At 26.1% G+C, this 18,884-nt stretch overlaps 1 protein-coding gene across 4 annotated transcripts in view; it reads right to left on the bottom strand.

Annotated features, from left to right (window-relative positions):
* Nucleotides 1–809: 809 nt before the first annotated feature.
* The window catches only part of Pak (serine/threonine-protein kinase PAK 3-like protein), an 89,912-nt gene continuing 71,837 nt past the window's right edge, over nucleotides 810–18,884 (bottom strand). For all 4 annotated transcript variants that reach the window (XM_075380795.1, XM_075380793.1, XM_075380794.1 and 1 more), the window contains 3 exons: nucleotides 17,901–18,097; nucleotides 15,420–15,557; nucleotides 810–13,124 (listed from right to left, as the gene is read on the bottom strand). In XM_075380795.1, the coding sequence (XP_075236910.1) occupies nucleotides 13,041–13,124; nucleotides 15,420–15,557; nucleotides 17,901–18,097 (419 nt within the window). In that variant the 3' untranslated portion in view covers nucleotides 810–13,040. The remainder of the gene's footprint in view (nucleotides 13,125–15,419; nucleotides 15,558–17,900; nucleotides 18,098–18,884) is intronic.

Raw genomic sequence — 18,884 nt, 5'->3', positions numbered from 1 at the left:
AAGTGTAAGTAGTTAAAAATTCATAAAAGTTAAAAAAAAAAAAAAAATTGGTAGCCTGAGTGGAAGTGTCACAAAATTTGGCTTGGCAGCCTATGTACTAGAGAATGACTTCTATTTTAAATAAATAAAATACAATAACAGTTTTAAAATATTTTATGATAATTTGTTAACAGTCTCAAAATTTTCTTATTGGAACAAAGGAATTTATAATGTTTGATGACAAGTGTGACTGGGATTCAAACAAAAGTACTTTCTGGATGAACGACTGAGATGTAACATTTCGATATGGAAGTGGTCTGAAAAAAATCCACAAAAGCAATTTTACCACTTTTTTTAACTAAATTTTAGTTAATTTTCAAGATATATTTTTATTATAACGTAAAATAATTGTTTTATGGTTATAATTTTTGCATGTATTAAATTAGGTTTAAAATAAAAGATTATCTGCCAAGTAATTTCAAATGGAAATCAATATATGTAAAAGAAAAAATAAGTTAATATTTATGTTTATAAATTACTGAACTACATGCATAAAGATAAATATAACCAACAATAAATAAAATTATTCAGTAATATTAATTAAAATAATTTTTAAAAAGAAAGTATATTAACATTTTATTGTATAGTAATAAAAAGAAAAAAAAAACAAATTGGTTTTCGAAAGTGTAGTGTATCTTAGTTTTGAAATTACACGAAATGATAAAATTCACCCAAAATGTGTGTAGGTGTATACACTTAAAAATTTTTGATAACAAAGGTTATCAAACCGATTAATATTACAAAACTGAAAGTAAAAAATGATAGACTAATTTCAACAATGATTAAACTGTTTAATACTAATTCAAAATAAAATAACAAAGATGACAACATACATTAATAAAATCAGGCACAGCTAGCAATACACACAATTAAAAACATAAAATCAAAATAAATTTAAAAAAACAACATAAAGTAACAATAAAATATAAAAAAAGTATTATTATATCATAAAAAAACTGCATTACTTTAAATCTAATATGACAATTTTTTGGTTTTTTTTTGTTACAAAAGTCAAAATTAAACCTTAAAGTTATTTTAAAAAGATTAAATTACCAGAAATAAAAAAATAATTGCTTTAAAAATCATAAATATAGAATATTTTTCAATTTAATTTGTCAGCTTCACAGGGATCCCATCAAACAAACTTCAAAATCTACCTAATATTTTATACCAAAGGCTATCCTTATCAGGGAAAATTATAAATGAGAATTCTCAAGTACATTTTCACTTAAAAAGTATTTTAAGAAAAAAAAAAATGTTAATAGAAATAAAGATTTACTGTATAAATCATAAACCTATATGACAAAAACTTGAAAAATGGTAAATTTTATCTTGCTTTAACAACACATTAAAATAATTAAGAAAAGTAAAATTTGTTCCAGAACAAGGTAGTTTTAACAAATTATAAACAGAAATTTAACAAAAACCAGCAATTTGAAGATATTTATATTGAATATACTTAACAAATAAATGCCTCATAGTTCTGTAAGAATACATTTTTAAAATATCAAACTGAGGAGATTAACAAAGCAATCGGAATAAGGATATTGATTTAAGGGAGGGGTTTCTACCTTGTATGATCAAAAAAATTATTTTTTTGAAAGTATATACTTTCAAAAGTAATTCTAGGAATTTTCAAGTGAAAATTTGTAATATTTGTAAAATTATTAGGAGTCTAGGAGTTGAGTAGCAGAGATGCAGATAAAATTTCTGAGTATGGTGAGCGACCTGATATCTTAAGCATCTGCCTCACTTTGTTTACACTTGCAGTTGTCTTATCCTTTTCAAAACCTTTTTTCTATTGTGAACAGATTATGTTTGAAAATATAACAGGGGTATTGCAATTGCAGTAGCAAGGGTTTAAGATGAACATTTCAAATCATTAGTAGCAAAGGACATTCATTACGACTTTTTGTTTATTTTCAAGGAAATGGTGCATTTTTTAAGAATTTGTTAGCGCAAAAGGAAAAAGATAATGTAATTCATTCCATTTTACAGAAATCAACACACAAAAGATTCAGTCATCAACCTCTACAAGTATTACAGAAAAAAAACTAATTTAAGATTTCATGATCAATATAGACAACATACATGGAAATTGGATTATACAGTTCATGTTTATTTTTAATAAATTGAAAACATTATTTTATTGTAAGAAATATGCCCAGTGATCTGAATTTTTATACAAAAATAGAAAAGCCTTTATATTTAAGAACAATGTTATTTGTGATAGTGAACTTTACACAACTTTTCTGAACTGTTGAAAGTTCTCAATACCTACCAAATTATCGTAATAGCATGGTTCTGGGCTTAAAATGGTTTTTGAACCATTTTAACAATAAAAAAAAAACAATAATAAAAAAAAAATATTTGTCTGTTTTAACAATTTCTTCTGTAATATTCTGCCACTCACATGTATTGAAAAGGAGGATCTAAATATAATATTACATTTCTCAGTTTTGCCTATTTGGTTTTGTTTAATGATGTAATATTTTGTTGCCAGCCAAGTCCTCTTTTTTCTCATGAAATTTTGAAGTACTATGTAAACTACAGTGAATACTTCTATTGAAAAGGTTAATTTTCAGGCAGTAGATTGTGAAATATTTTGTGAGCAGGTGAATGATTATTTTCATCGTGTTTTGGGATTTGTGTGTAATTTTTTTTTTTTTAGTTATGATCTACTTTTTGTTTTGTATCTTAAAGGTGCGAGAGACAATGATTGAGAGAGTGAAAAATAGAGTTATTGCAGACCTTATGTATCAGCTTGAATCACATTCTCATTGTTGCTATGTGATAGAGACTCTGATAATGATGGATAAGATATAACTAAGGATGAGGAAGGTGATTAATTAATTATAGAAAATGAAATAATTGATGATGAAAACATTTTACCCATGGATGGTAACACGGGTTGATTTTTGTAACATTACTGAAAATGCTCTTTTTGTGTTTAATTTTATTAGTTATTAAAATATCTCGTACCTATTAGTTATTCGAGGGGTATTCAAAAAAGCAAAGGGGCAAAATTGAGTACCCAAATTTGCTTTAAGCACTAAGTCCATTCCTCACATCCAGGAATTACTGGTGCCGACTGTGCCTTTAAACTTGGAAAATGTTACATTTCCCAATGATTCTTACTCTTCATCAGGACTGATTCACAACTTCCTGAGACCTCCAGTAGTGACCCCATATTTTTACAACCACCAGTAAGCCTTCCTTAACTCAAAAAAAATTAAATGATTTGGTATATGACCTTGGTTTGTCAAAACAATGAGATGAACTTCTTGATTCTGAACTTTAACGATGGAACCTGTTAGATAAAAACAAAAGTGTTTCACTTTATCAGAAACAGAATATAACATTTTCAAGTTTTTGTAAAATGTAAGGATTGGTGTGCCTCAGTTATGATATTGATAGTTTAATGAATAAACCTATTGTACAATATATACGTTCCGAGCGATGTAATTAATCTAAATACAGTCTATAAGCAGTCTTACGTCATAATGGAAATGAAAAACAATCTACTCCTTTAGCTCATTTAGTGTCATTGAAAGAAAACTATAAATTGGCTAAATGAAGTTAAATATGAACAGTTTTAGTAGGATATCTGGAGATATTTAAAAGCGATAGGTATATTGCTAAGGCTTCAATGGCAGTTTTATGAAGTATTGTTGTTTTTTATGCGTATAGGACAGTCTGGAAACACAAGAACATTTCATTAAGAAATATAGGCGTTGAAGAACTTTTTTGAACCAGCTTCTTCAAATATAAAGTATGTTACTCTCATAGACCCAAAAACAGGTGCTTCTCCTGCCTCTCCACATTAAGCTTGTATTAATGAAACCATAAAATACTTTAAATATAGCTATTTTCATCAGTTACTTAAAAAAAAAATTAATTTGTTGACTAGTATAATGTTCCAGTAACTGAGGTTACATGTAAAACAAACATTATTTACAGCTATGTCAACTACAATTATACAAATTTTGTGCCCCTAAAAAGTTTACTCTTGTATCTGGTGTTAACGTTCTTGTAATAAATTTAAATAAACCCTGTCAATTATTTAAATTATTTGTAACAGATTAACTTTTAGAAGATATTGTTAAACACACAAATCTCTATGCTGAAAGATTTTATCTTAAGAGTATTGCAACAGTTACTATTTAAAATTAAACCAGTTTTTGATTATATTTATAAAAGTGTCAAAAAGTAAAAACATCTGAAAGAAACACTGCTGAAGATAAGAGTTTAATATTGTGGAAGAGGCAGCTAAGCTTTTGCCAGTTTATTAGAACAGAGAACGATTTGGCATCAAATCTTATGTAGTATATAAATCTTCATCTGAATATGTTCAAAACATTATTTTGTATGTCATAACAAAATAATTAATTACATGAAATCATATCTGTGGACATTCAAACAATAGTGATTTCAGTTTTGAAGAATGGGTTCCTTTCTTTTTCTGTTTAGCCTCCAGAACCACTATTATTACTTCAGAGTATGATATGTATGAATGTAAATGAAATGTAGTCTTATACAATCTTAGATCAACCATTCCTGAGATATGTGGTTAAATAAAAACCAACCACCGATGAAGACTGGTACCCACGATCTAGTGGGGTTTTTGATTGGGTAAGGGTTACTGTGTTTATTATAGCCCTGAACTTTCAGTGCAGCTGAACGGGAGCAAATAATGAACTTGCAGGAATAGTGCAGAAGAAAAGAGTAGATATACCTCAAAGTATTAGTCAAGGCAAAACTTGAAAAAAAAAAAAAAGAATTTACTGCACTTATAAAAATGGCAGATTTATGTTGTTAAAATGGTTGGATAAACATAAGGTCCTATGACTCAGTACAGTTAGTAAGGCAGATTGTACTTAAGTATAAAGAAAAGAAAAATGCATTGTAATTCCTATAGTTATGCAACGCAAAGTTGGATAATGTTGTAAATGTACATCAGATGCTCTCAGCATGTACTGTGGAACAGAAGAAACAAAAAAATTTTGGTACAAAAAAGTAATTTTGGCATTTTATAAATATATATTTTCAAAGCACAAATGGTACACAGAAAAGATTAAGTAAAATGAAACCTTTAGAATTCAGGGAAGCACAAGTTGAGATAAACATCAAGAATCATTGGGTACAAAAATAAGAACACTTGTGGAAAAACCTTTGAGTTCAGAAAACCTTCTCCATCAACAGGAACGGTATCTTCCAGAATATATCCCTTTTACAGGGAAGAAACAACATCAAATCAGACAACTATTAGTTTACATATCAAAATATCTTGTAAAATATTAAATAAATGAACATTAGTCTGGGTAGCAATATATTAGTAGTTTTGTGTAAGAATATATCTAATATTTTATATCATTTTTTCAGAATAAATATAGTATTAAAAAATAGTATTTTTTCTTGCAAATAAATTATTATTATCATCTAACTGCAAATACTGGATTGAATTGGAGGCAACAAATAGAGAACCCCATATGGAATGAACATTATGATGGGAAATATTCGAGAGATAAGGATAGATTTCAGTTTTTCAGGAAAACAAATTTTTTTGTTTCTAAGGATTTATTTTAGCTTATACACCCATAGTAACTCATATAATTATCCAATAAAAAACAACTTCTAAAAAAAATTAAACAAAATAACATCATCTGGGCTTCTTAAAAGTAAATAATTAAGGGGATAAGTAGCTGTCACTCAGCCAAAAATTAATTTTTTAATTTCAATCTCATGTACTTAAAACAATAATTTTACTGATAATAAGTTCAGATAATTCTTTTCACTTCTACCATTGGCCAACATGATCCACAATATCAATAAAATGCAAGGAACAACAGTTCAACACCTAAAAAAAAATTATATATATTATATATTTAGGTAAAATAAATCGAAATTATAAAAAGGCTGAGAGGAAGTAATAGTAAAAAAAGTATTGTTAAATATAAACCTAAAAATTATGTGAAATCCATGCAACTACAACAATTAAAATTAATAACATTTCAAAAGAATTTACTTTTATTCAAACATATTCCCTAAATATTCCACCTATTATAAAAAGTGACAAAAAGTAGAACAAGTCTTTATAATAAAGTTATGATGAAAATTTTAATAGATGTTGGCAACAGAAGAGTTTTCTTAGGATTTATATAAATAAATTCCATCTCTTACTTAAAATAAAGAAAAACACTATAAAAGAATTGGTTTAGGCAGAAATTTTCAATTTAAAAGAACTATATGTTATTAGTATAAAATGTTTGAACATAAGTCATCAATATTACAAAAAAAACTCAAAACTTGTTTCTTTCTTCAATGATGGTAGTAGGAATGTGACAGGAAAAATAAACACCAATAACAAAATTCCTGAACTTATAATAATAAATTTTACGTTCATCTAGTGCTATAGCTCTAGAAGGTAAAATATTGTTATCGGTCCAATTTGGGCAATTGCGGTTTTTTTTTCAATTTGGTATTACTTACAGGCAATAATAGAACCTTCAAATCAATATCTACCATTACACCCAAATAAAAGTGAAATAATTATGGTATAAGATTTTCAAACACAGAGACAAAAACCAAAATAAAAGGAATTTATACGATACATGAAGCATTTACACTATAATAATAATAATAATACTATTTTAAATTTACTAATTTTTAATATTTAAATTTGACAATTTCATTTGGTTAAAGGCAAAATGAACTGGCCAGCCAGTTCTCCATTGTACAAAGAGCACAATACTCATTATTCTGATTTTTTAAATCAATGAACTACTGAATTTGTACTTTGGTCAGTTTTTTTTATTATTAAACAATAATTTTTTTCAATTAAACTTTTTCACTTTTTACGAAGGTTAAGATGTAGTAATTGAAACTTCATAATCTTTTTTTATCAGTTGCTGTCAATTTCAAGTCTCAGAAAAGAAGCACAAAAGATAACAACACTTCAAGTGACCAGTTGCTATGAATAATTCACTAAAAATTAATGATTTCTGGAGCAATAAAATTTTTGAAAATGTTGCCTTGTACTGTATAAGATCCATGTAGCTTTATCAAAAGTAAAGACGCTTCAAAACAATTCTCTTTAAATTGAAATTTTTTACTTAAAGGTTTAATAGCATCTAATGACTGTGCAAATAGTATGCATAAAGAAAGATGAAATATAAATGAGATATCATGTACATTACCTAATGATAAAGAACTATTTTATTTTAACATTTGTAAGTGTTTTAACAAATATGAGTAGATTATTATTCAAAAATAAATTCTGCACTTTTTTTAAAATGAAATACTAATTTTTCTCTTCATTAAACTATCTCATTCATGTAACTTAAACTCGCATATCATCTTATTTGCTACTAGTACTATTCTGTTAACTCCACAAATCATAAAGCTCTAAAAATTATAATTAAAAGCTCTAAATTATAATAGCTTTATAATAATGTAAAACAAGTATTTTTTCCATTGTTCATGATCAGTTTGGTAATAAAAACAGCAAATAGTATTGATTTATGCTAAAAAAAATTTTTAATACAATCATAATATATCATGTATAGGATTTTATTTTATTCAGATATTTTGATTTTATATAAAAAAAAAAAAAAATTTCATGGATAAGGTAGAAGAGAATACTACAATTATGCAACATGTGGTATATTTATGCGTTATATTAAAATTCAATCTATATGAAACTTTCATTATTTCAAAAATTCCAACTGGATTAGTTTTTGATAGGAATATTTTTTACCGCTGCTAATAACCATATGATGAATTTTTTTTTTTTTTAAATAGTTTTTGAACTTGAAAGAGCTGGGATGATTTTTATTTTAATAATTAATACATTACTAAGTCTAATTTCTCTCTATAAATATGAACTGACATTGCAAAATAAAAAGTAGGTCTTTTCTATAGTCTTTTTTATAATATTGTTAATATCCTTTTACTTTAAAATTTGATGACATTTTAAATTCAAAGCAATAAATAAATTAAAAATTTATACTTTAATACATGTATTATAACAATAAGTAAAAGCAATTAATAAATTTATCATTATTTCAATTTATAAAAAATTATATTAATATTATTATTTACAAACTACAGTTTAATTAATCTATCAATCAGTTACACAATAAATGTATCATATTTGTAATAATATACAATATTAATGTAATAGTAAATAATATGCATTATTATATAATATAATAATAACTATATATATATATCTTCTTCCATACGCAACGTACGTAACAACATTCCTTTCACACTATGGTTGCACTTGCATACAAACAATCAAATCATTATTTATACATATTTCTTTCTTACATATATATATTTTTTACTTATAATGTTTTATATATATATAAATTATAATTACTTATTGTGCTTTTCTATTAATTATTAAAATTATAATCTATTTTAATAAATAATTATTCTTTCCCTTTATCATTATTTACACACTGTAATAATAGTAGAAGGTATTACATGGTGTTTATGCGTACATTTTTTAAAAATCATATATATGTTAAAACGATTAAAACAAATCATAAACAAAAATGAAAAAAAAAGAAAGAAAACATTCTTCGATTAACTCTTCTCTTAATTACTGGAATTTGCATTTAAAAAACCTTTCATATGGTTTATTAAAAGATATATTTTTGTAATCAATTTACTTAGCGTAAAAAAAAAAAACTGGCTGAACAGAAAATAATAAAGCTTGTAGTTTGGTTTGCTACTTTAATGTAATCTAATGAGTTACAGTAATATAGGATGACTTTTATTTCAGAGAAATGTGAGGTGATAATAATTATAACAAAAATAATGGTTGGAGTCTGATCTGGAGCCAGGATATATATATAGCAAAATAAAAAATATTTTCCCTTCCTTATAAAACTGATTATGAAATTAAATATCATTAAAGTATAGGTTTACAAAGCTAAATTTCTTAGAAGTACAATCAAAATTTTAAGGATAAATAAAATAAGGAATGAAAGGTATTAAAAGAAAGGAGTAATGTTTAAAAAAAAAAGTAAAGAACGAGAATGAAAGAGAATGTAACCATGAGATGAGTGTGCTGGGAAGAAGACAAATGGGTATATAGATGAAAAGGATTAACAAGATTAAAAAAAAAGGAATGAAGATCATGGAGCAGAGGTGGTGGTAGAACGGAAAGATATCGAGAGCTTTAAGTTTCAAGCAGAGAAGGCTGCTACAATCTGTAGATGATAATTATGTAAAATTTGAAATAGAATAATTTTTATATTATTTCAGAAAATAAAAATTTTATTATTTCTTAATTTTACCCTAATGTAAACAACTAAACTCATGGAGGTAAAAAACTACAAGTCTAGTCATAATGAAAATGATTCATTCCCACTAATATACAATAAACGATAAATTATTTATGCTACAATGAGTTTTACAGTACTAACTTTAGCTCTGGAATATGACTATATATACTGCATTCAAGTTGTTTTTATAACAAGCTAGTTAAAAAACACTTCCTAACTGCACTCTGTTTACATAAGTAGTGAACTAAGAATAAATAAGGTTTATAAGAAGAAAAAAAGAAAAGAATTTATTCTTTCTTGTGCACACATCGGAAAAAATGAAAAATAATCTAATTATGTCTACAATAGCTGCAAAATTTTAAAAATCTAAAACTCAAATACACTTATGAATTCTTGTAAGTTATTTATAGATACATTCAAATATTAGTTTTTAATTAGAAATGTTCTCAGTTTATTATTTTAAAAATAAAATGATATTTTATCTTTCTTCCCCTATGAAAAATGGTTTTCTTTTTAAATTGAAATTTTTCAACTTGTGGAATGTCATAAAAGGATAAAAATGCATTTATTTCATAATTGCTGATCTTCTGCCATCTGTTTTGCAATATCATGTTATTAAAAATGCCTGAAGTCATAAAAAAGAGTCTTCATTTGTAAATATGAAAAAACAACATTAGTAAAAGGACACTTCTAAAAATATCTTAGACAGACTTCTTCTGATGTAGAATAGTTCCTCTTACAATAAATTTTCCTATTTCAGTAGAACTGGTAAATTCTCAATAAATATTGACGTATAATTACCGAGTATATAAATGAGCAGACAACATTCAATTATAGCGGAGAGATACTCAATATGAAAAAAATTATTTTCATAAGATATAAGGTAATATACAGAAAGATAAATCATCAAGCACTAATCTGAACATTAAAAAAGATTACATGGGATTACAAAAATTATAGACATGTTTAATATTATGGGATTAAAAGCTTTAACATATATTAAAATATATATAGAGATAAATGTAATGAGCCTTAGTTCTATTTTTTTATCAACCGGTTACATCTAATGAAATTTTTAAATTAATTAATGAATTAAAGGGTAATAATACTTTTGTAACTCGTGGATTATTTTATTACATCCTAAAGGTGCTTCAATTCTTTTATTTGTTTGCCTCTTGTTCATATTTTTAACTAATGTTTTGTTAATGTGTTTTCCCAAAATTTTTTAAACAGGCAATAGTAATACCATTATATAAAAATGGTGACCAAAAAGGTTCCAACAAATTATAGAGCCACATCTCTGACCTAGTCTTTGTCTAAAATTCTGTAAAGTATATTAAATTTACATTGGCTGAGTTTTTTTGAAAAATATAATCTATTTAGCAGAAATCAGTTTGGATTCATATCAGGCACTAGAACTGATAATAACTTGTTTACCCTTAAAAATCTGATTACGAGGAGTTTGGATGATGGTGTCACTAGGATTTTTTGGTTATACAAAAACCTTTCATTCTGTTGATCGTTCATTTCACTTGAATAAATTGCATAACATCGGTATTAGGGGAATTGCTTTGAATTTATTAGTCATTTTAAGTAACAGGACCCAATAGGTTAAATTGAATAGCATACTTAGTGATGATCTTTCTGTGATTACTTGGGTTCCACAGAGTACTGTTTTGGGCCTGATTTTATTCCTGGTATATATAAATAATTTTAATTTGAATATTCAAGGTATATTTGTTTAACTGATAATATGTCCAATGTTTTTGGTGAGTATTCTTTTGATAATGTTATAAAGAAGGCTAATCTGAGTCTGAAACTGGTTAATGATTAGATGCTTAAAAATCTTTTGTGCATTTATGCAATTAAAAGCAGTTTATTTTTATACCAGAACAAAAATTATTAATAAAAAAAATAAAATTAATTTTATTAATTAATAATAAAATATTCTACAAAAATTTGACTGCTGTCAGCTCTTAATATGAATACTTCTAATTGTATTGTGCTAACCTTTGTTAATTTTGTTAAGTATCTTGGGATAGATTTTGACTGTAATCTGAAGTTTAATATCCATACAAAAAACTTGGTTAAGAAGATTAGAGACTCTTTTACAAGTTTAGGTTTCTTAGGCGTATTTTGTCTCATACCCAGCTAAGAATGGTTTATTGTGCATATATTCAGACATTACTCTCATATGGCATTTTAGTTAACGGGAATACATTTGACTATCTACTCCAGCCATTATTAGTTACTATTAACTCATTAAAAATCTGTCTGGTTATACCATATATTTTTCTAGTAATTTGCTTTATTCTCTGTTTTAAGTTTATAATCTTAAAAAATAATATTTATTATTTGTTTATAAAAATCAACATTTATTTAAATTCTACGATAATCATTCCTATATAAATAACTAGACATTCTCTGATGAATAATATTTGTATACCTCTTGGTATCAGAGTTCTCTTTAAGAGGTTTATATAATACACCTAGTCGATTATTATTGATTTGGGTAATTTTGTCTCTAATTCACTCCTTAAACAGATGTACAGTATGTATTAATTTATTTGGGTATTCTGTTTTTATTCCTAAGTAATGTTTTTTACAAAAGATATTTTATTTCATTGTATTGTTTGTTATATGGTACAAGTGTTATATAAGATAATATTTTGTTTGTATTTAATTAATAGTATATTCTGGTTTCCTAAAAATTATTTCTGCTTTTAATAGTATTTACGTAATATTGTTTTATAATTTTGATAAGATTTTTGTTTGATTACTACTATGTTTATCACTACTTTTGCTTTCAGCTCAAGTTATTTAATTCTGAGAACAGGCTTGATGAGTATTATTAGAAATGATTTATTATATCTATATTTTTAGCTTTTTATTATATGTGTACTGTATAACATTGTACCTATTAAAAAGAATTTAAATAAATGTATAAAAATCAGTTTTTACTGTAAAACTGACTTTAAGAGAAATACATAATAATAGGTCTATTTTTTTTCTATTAAAAAAAAAAATAATAATAAATAAATATGCTTTAACCTCTTTTTCTGGAAAGTATTTTTTTAAGTATAAAACAAGTGAGAAGACAAAAAACAATCTTTAGAAGACATTGTTGTATTATCTTTCTAATAATACAGCATTGCAGCAGTAACAGTATCATTCACATTGAATCAATGATTCTTTAATAACACAAATAAAAATCCGACATATAAAACTTCTAAAAATTATAGCAATAACCTCTTTATGATAAAATTGTACATGAAAATGTCTAAATTTAAAAAAAAAAATAATAATACAAAACAGACAATGTAATTTTGTTACAGATTAATAATAAAAAAAATGAAAGCAATTTAAAAAAAAATTACAAAATCCAAATATTCCATTTTTAATAACTTATATATACAATTCACACTGTTCAGCCTTAACTAACAGAAAAATATAAATAAAAAGAAGCACAGTATTTGTTAGGAATAAAATAAAACTATAATTAGAGAATATAGCCTTCTACAATTAAAACTAGTAATCGCTGCAATCGCAACAAAGGAAAAAAAGATGGGACTAATTATAATGCAATGATCATGGAAATGATGATGATTGATGATTATAGATGACATCTCTTGCATGATATCTTTGCTACAAATAATAACAGTAATGTATAATCATCAAAATGAATAACAGATTATTAACAACCAGTCAATGGCTCTTAGTAGCTTCTTTTGCAGCCATAATAAGTGGAGTAAGTGTCGCAAGCGGCCGTGCCAATTTCAAGAAAGGATGCTAAAATAAAGTAAAAAGATTAATTAATAAAAAACAGACAAAACAATTAAAAAAAAAAAAAATTTAATAAACTACAATACAACCCTGTTTATCTGTTATCACTTTATACAGGAATTTTAAATACAAACATTTATTTTTTATGAGAACTATTCGCTTTAATATTTTTTAGATTATGCTGAAACACAATTCAGTTACATCGCACACTAAACTGTATTGTAAACTATACTGTGAAACTGTATCGACAAGATATATGAAGGGTAACCATAATGTAAATATTATCATCTGCAAGAAATTCTTTGTAATAATTAATGGTGTTCATCATTTCATTTCATGTGTCCACAGATCTCCTTTATGTTGTAGCAAATATCATATACCATTACAAGAAAATTTTATCATTGTGCATATTTAAAATGTTGTAATCAATTAAGCGGCTGCACATTATGAAATACAGTCAATTCCTGTTTTTAAATGCAAGAAAATAAAACCAGCTAACATTTACACTTCACAGATATGGAATGGTGTGAAAATATGTCAGCAATTCACACTCAAAATGCTGTGTTTATTGGTAAGCAATCGACAATGATTTTGGTAAACGAGTTAAAACGTTTGTTTCTATTGCTGAATTCTCTATTATCTCTTAAGAAATTACAATATGTGTTTCAGAACAAAAATAATATGTGGCAAAAAATACAGTCTCAGTGTTATGCTGCTTTATAATAATGCATGACCACTTATTACTGTTGAACAACTCAGCTCCACCTGGAAACAACAGAACATTTACTATTCATCCTATGTTTAGCACCAAGCTCTTCTGTTAGTTTCTGTATTTGAAGGGGTTCCTTTCTAGAAAGAAGAAGAGTTTACAAAGCCTACATTCACTATCCTTCATGCTTTCATCTTACAATTATTGGCCTACAAATAACACATGCCACTTCCTCTGCAAAGGGAGTGCATTGTATCTTCCAAAACTAGGACCGCTTCAGGTCCATTCCTGTTGGACCGAAAGGCAGTAGCACTGAAAAGCTTTCATTGTTCTAACTGAAGGAGTATCATGCTAGGAGAAAGACCCAAATATCTTAGTAAAAGCAAAAAAAATTTCAAAACTGATCAACAAAGGACCAGACAATCAACAACTCCATCCATCTTAAAATAAAAACAAATATAACTGCCATTAAAAATTAAGTACCCGTCCAACAATTAGAAAGACCCAGCAACAAGGAGCGATGTCCAGGCTCTGCGATTAATAGGGAAATAAAATATCCCCCATACCCTTTGTTCTGTTCCATTTCTAGTTAGTGTTCTGATACAGATGACATCACGAGGGCAATGTAGAATTAGTTGTTCCAACAGGCAGTTTCATTAATTTGATGAAGGAATACAAAAATTAGTTTCTTATTATCATAAACGCAAAGAATGCTACAGGGTAATAATGGAAGAAATTAAAAAAAGTAATAGTTTTAGATAAGGCAGATGAGATATCACCTGAAAAATTATTTTTCTTTTAAATGACTAATGAGCGTAAATTATTTACTTTTTTAAAAAGCTTGTATATACATAAAAGGCCTGTTCTTATATAATGCAGTATAAAACAGGTATACATAATCAACAAATTCTTTCCATACGGACATCTTACATTATACACATAATAAAGATAGTTCCTTTTATTTGGATTTGAAGACTAGATCTTGGATACTGGTGTTCTTTGGTGGTGGGGGTTTCAATTAACCACCCGTCTCAGGTATGGTTGGTCTGAGTCTGTACAAGACTACATCTCATTTACGTCACAAACAAGAAACGTGACTGCATAAGGTACAGCCCCGAATCCAAAAAGCTGCAAGGGATATCTAAAGACTTCTGGAATATTCATAAGAAAATAACTAACACAATGATACAATCAGCATATATAAGAAATTTGTTCTTCTTTAAAAAAAAAAATTGTTATGTAAGTGTTTTATTTATTTTGCAATGAAGGCAAGCAGCATACAGTTTAAAGATTGCCATACATACAGAGGCGCATATGGTATTAAACTATGTAGAAGATAGTATAACACACATGACTCTCTAGTTATAAAAGTACTAAAGGCAACTGTGAACATATAATGTAAATTATATCAATTTATTGAATATTGTAGAAAATATATTGTTGTTTTTTGTTTTAAAAATTGAGAAGCATATCACCTACATAGTGATTCTTGTACGTTTGAATAAAATTATTATTACTACCTTTTTATAACGATGACTTATTTCATGATTAATAATAATAACAGTAAAAAACAATCCTGTTATAGTAAATACCTTCAATAAATCACAAGCGCTTGCTCTTAAATCAACATCCACTTCTAGGCACTGATCAAGAAAATCTTGGAAGATCTGTGATAGTTTCTCTTTCTCTTTTATTTCTGGCTTACCATTAGTAGCTATCAGGTACAACGCCTAAACAAAAAAATTAAATAAGATAACAGTATAATGTACAGTATATATATATGTGTATGTGTGCGTGTTTGTTAAGGAATTAAAAACAAAGCAGTTATAAATGAAGAAACAATTTAAGAAGTACGAAAAAATACAAGTCACTGATCTATTTACAGATATATAATTCTGCAAAATGATTTATGTAAAGATTTTAATTTTAAAAAGATAGTTATTATCAAGTACAAAATAACTATAAATAATAGAAAAAATGAAATAAACTTAATTTTAATTTTATTTAAAGCATCTGGTAATTATGTATGAGGAAATACTCAAAAATAACTGGAATCCAATCCTGGTGCACAATCTAGACTTACCTGGGAATTCTGTTGCTAGGTGTAACAAGCTTGCAGTATTCTGTAGCAATATTCCCTACTACTTTTCTAATAATAGATTAATCATATAATTGTACATAAAATGTATATGTAATCAGAATCACATAAATTTTATAGAATAAAAAGAGTAAGTGATCACTATTTATATGGGTTCTTTTTTTCTTGAAGAAGAAAGCATGAAAAAAGATAAATTTTAAAGTTTGTTGTTTCACGTTACATGAAAATTATTTAAAATCAATATTTTAAACTAACTAAAAAACAAAAAAATTATATAATTTCTCAATTTAATTAATTTATATGAATTTTATATTATTAGTTAAAAGTTAACTAGTAAATTACAAGTAATAGCCAAGTGGCACTGCTCTATATTTTTCTTACGATGTTAATGTGTTCTGTGATTTTTGTGATTGGTGATCATTACAAGGAGAGATAATGTGTTAAATTTTGTTTCCTAAAACAGTAGTGAACCTTCAAAATATTTTTTAAAGAGAAAATTTAAGTAAAACACAAGTCTGCAAGTGGTTTTCTGTTTCAAACGGAGGGATATTTTTTCTTTTTTTTAACAACTCTGATTATTTTTAGGTACCCTCTCATGTTGTATTGCACTATAAGTACAAAAACATCCACTGTTCATTAGTGTTAAGTTACAAATTCAAAGAAATTATCTAAGCTAGAAATTCAAGTATATATTTAATTTAAACGGACTGAATTTATATTTTTACTGTTATTAGTTTTTTCTACTGATGAAGTTAGTTTTAATAATCATATAATTACGATAAAGAATCTGAACAATCTAACAATTTGCAAGTCACTGACTTACTGCTTGACAAATTGTTTATAATTTCTTTTAGTAGGAGAAATTAAATTACTATTAATTTTTCTTTTTAAACTGATAGAGCAAGAACTTATATAATTTTCATATAGAATATTACACTAGTTCATTTCAGCCTTGCTGTAAGCAGAGACTTGAACTGAAAGCACGATCATGAATTTTTTGCATTAGAAGTGGCCTATATAAATCCCCAACCTTAGCCAATTAATTTTCTTTTGTGCAGGATAAAATAAAACATAACAAAAATTCTTAACAATGGAAACCAGTTAAGAGAAGTTTCTGTAATTGCATATAAGTTTTATTTTATTTTTTAGTAGTATTTCTTGGTTTAGTGAATTTTACATTTGTGAATTTTTTTTACATTTGTATAATGTAAAAAAAAGTAATATGGTACATTTTTCACCATACACTTTATCTTCTTTTCCCATAAAGTTAAAATTCTGAGAAAAGATTAGTAATAATTATCTAAAATATATCTTCTGTGTATAAAAATATTTATTTAATTTAATATTTAATAACTATATACTAATAATTTATCATTCCTAAAACCATACTGTTCCAGAATTATTATTTATTATACAACAGACTTTACAACAAGGTAATTAGACATCTCATTTAAAAAAGTTATGAAAACTACGACATTAAATTAGTTTATAATTACTGACATTTTTTGAATTAGGAATTTATAGTAATGGGATATCTTGCTAAATTTAGAAAATAAAAGAAAAGAATCAAGCTGGTAAATCTCAAGGATTTTATCTAAGCGTAAATATAATTAATTTGTTAAGAGTACGGGATATTTTTATAAATTCCTCTTAAAATAGTTCTGGATTAATATTCTCCTTCAAAGTGAATGGAGATTATAATAATATCGAACTTAAATGGTTAGTTAACAAGTAATTTTATTTTTTACTCTTATACAAAAGTTAAAATGGATACAAAAACAATAAGATGAAAAATACTTAATTATTTTTTATTTTATAGAAGATAACAACCAAACGATTTTATCACTGTTACCTTATTTTATATTATTGTTACTTCACGATTTATATAAATTGTAATTAACATAATTTTTTTCTATCAAATCATTACACTTATAAGAAGTAAATAAAACTAATAGAAAGATTGATAAATTCTTACTCGAAGAGGATTTTCATTTAGATAAGGTGGTTCACCCTCTATCATTTCAATAGCCATAATACCTAACGACCAGATATCAACTTTCGGTCCATATTGTTTTCTCGTTACAACTTCAGGTGCCATCCAATAAGGTGTACCTACCATTGTAGTTCGCTTTGATTGTTCAGGTGAGATTTGCGCACAAAACCCAAAATCAGCTGCAATTATAAGATTAATAATTAGAATAAAATAAATACCATATATAAATAATACAAATACAAGACATACATTCCTAGAACAATACACCTATTCTACATTCTGTAAAACAATCTTCATACGTACAATAGTTATAATAATCTTTATTATAATCAAGCAATATATGTTGTATCATTTTGGATTAGTATGGTACACGTGATAGAGAAAATATTGGATTTTTATAATCAGATCAGATGGGAAACTTACATTCTTTAAGATTTCAATTTAAGGGAAGAAGGTATTTTATTCAAGTTATCTTGTTTTCTTAATTTCCATCAGATTCATGGAATTATTTTATCTCATCATAAAAAATCTATTAAACAATAAAAATATTTTAGCCATTTTTTAATTCTGCAAGGCCTACATTTACGGTATGTATATATTTCTAAAGTCAATTATTTTTAAGAATCATATTCCTCTGTACTAATATACAAATTATATTTATTTGATCAATCTAAGTATACATAAAGTAGGATGACATACCTTATTCCATTATGCATGCAAAAGCGCTTTTGCAAATTTCTCGCATCATCAGTGGCATTAAATTACTTTTACAAATTATTCAGATCAAAATGCATATTAAAATTAAAAATTGTTTTTATATTTAAAATTAAAAAATTCCATATATAGAAATATAATGTCAATTACTAAAATGAAATTAAAAATAGAAAATAAGTAGTTTAAATAAAATAAAAATGTATATGGTCTAGCTAGCCAATGTTGTACAGTTGAAATGTTATAAATTAACAA

The sequence above is a fragment of the Lycorma delicatula genome, chromosome 12, assembly GCF_047948215.1.
Source record: "Lycorma delicatula isolate Av1 chromosome 12, ASM4794821v1, whole genome shotgun sequence".
NCBI classification, from domain to species: Eukaryota; Metazoa; Arthropoda; class Insecta; order Hemiptera; family Fulgoridae; genus Lycorma; species Lycorma delicatula.
This window is presented reverse-complemented; position numbering and strand designations above follow the sequence as displayed.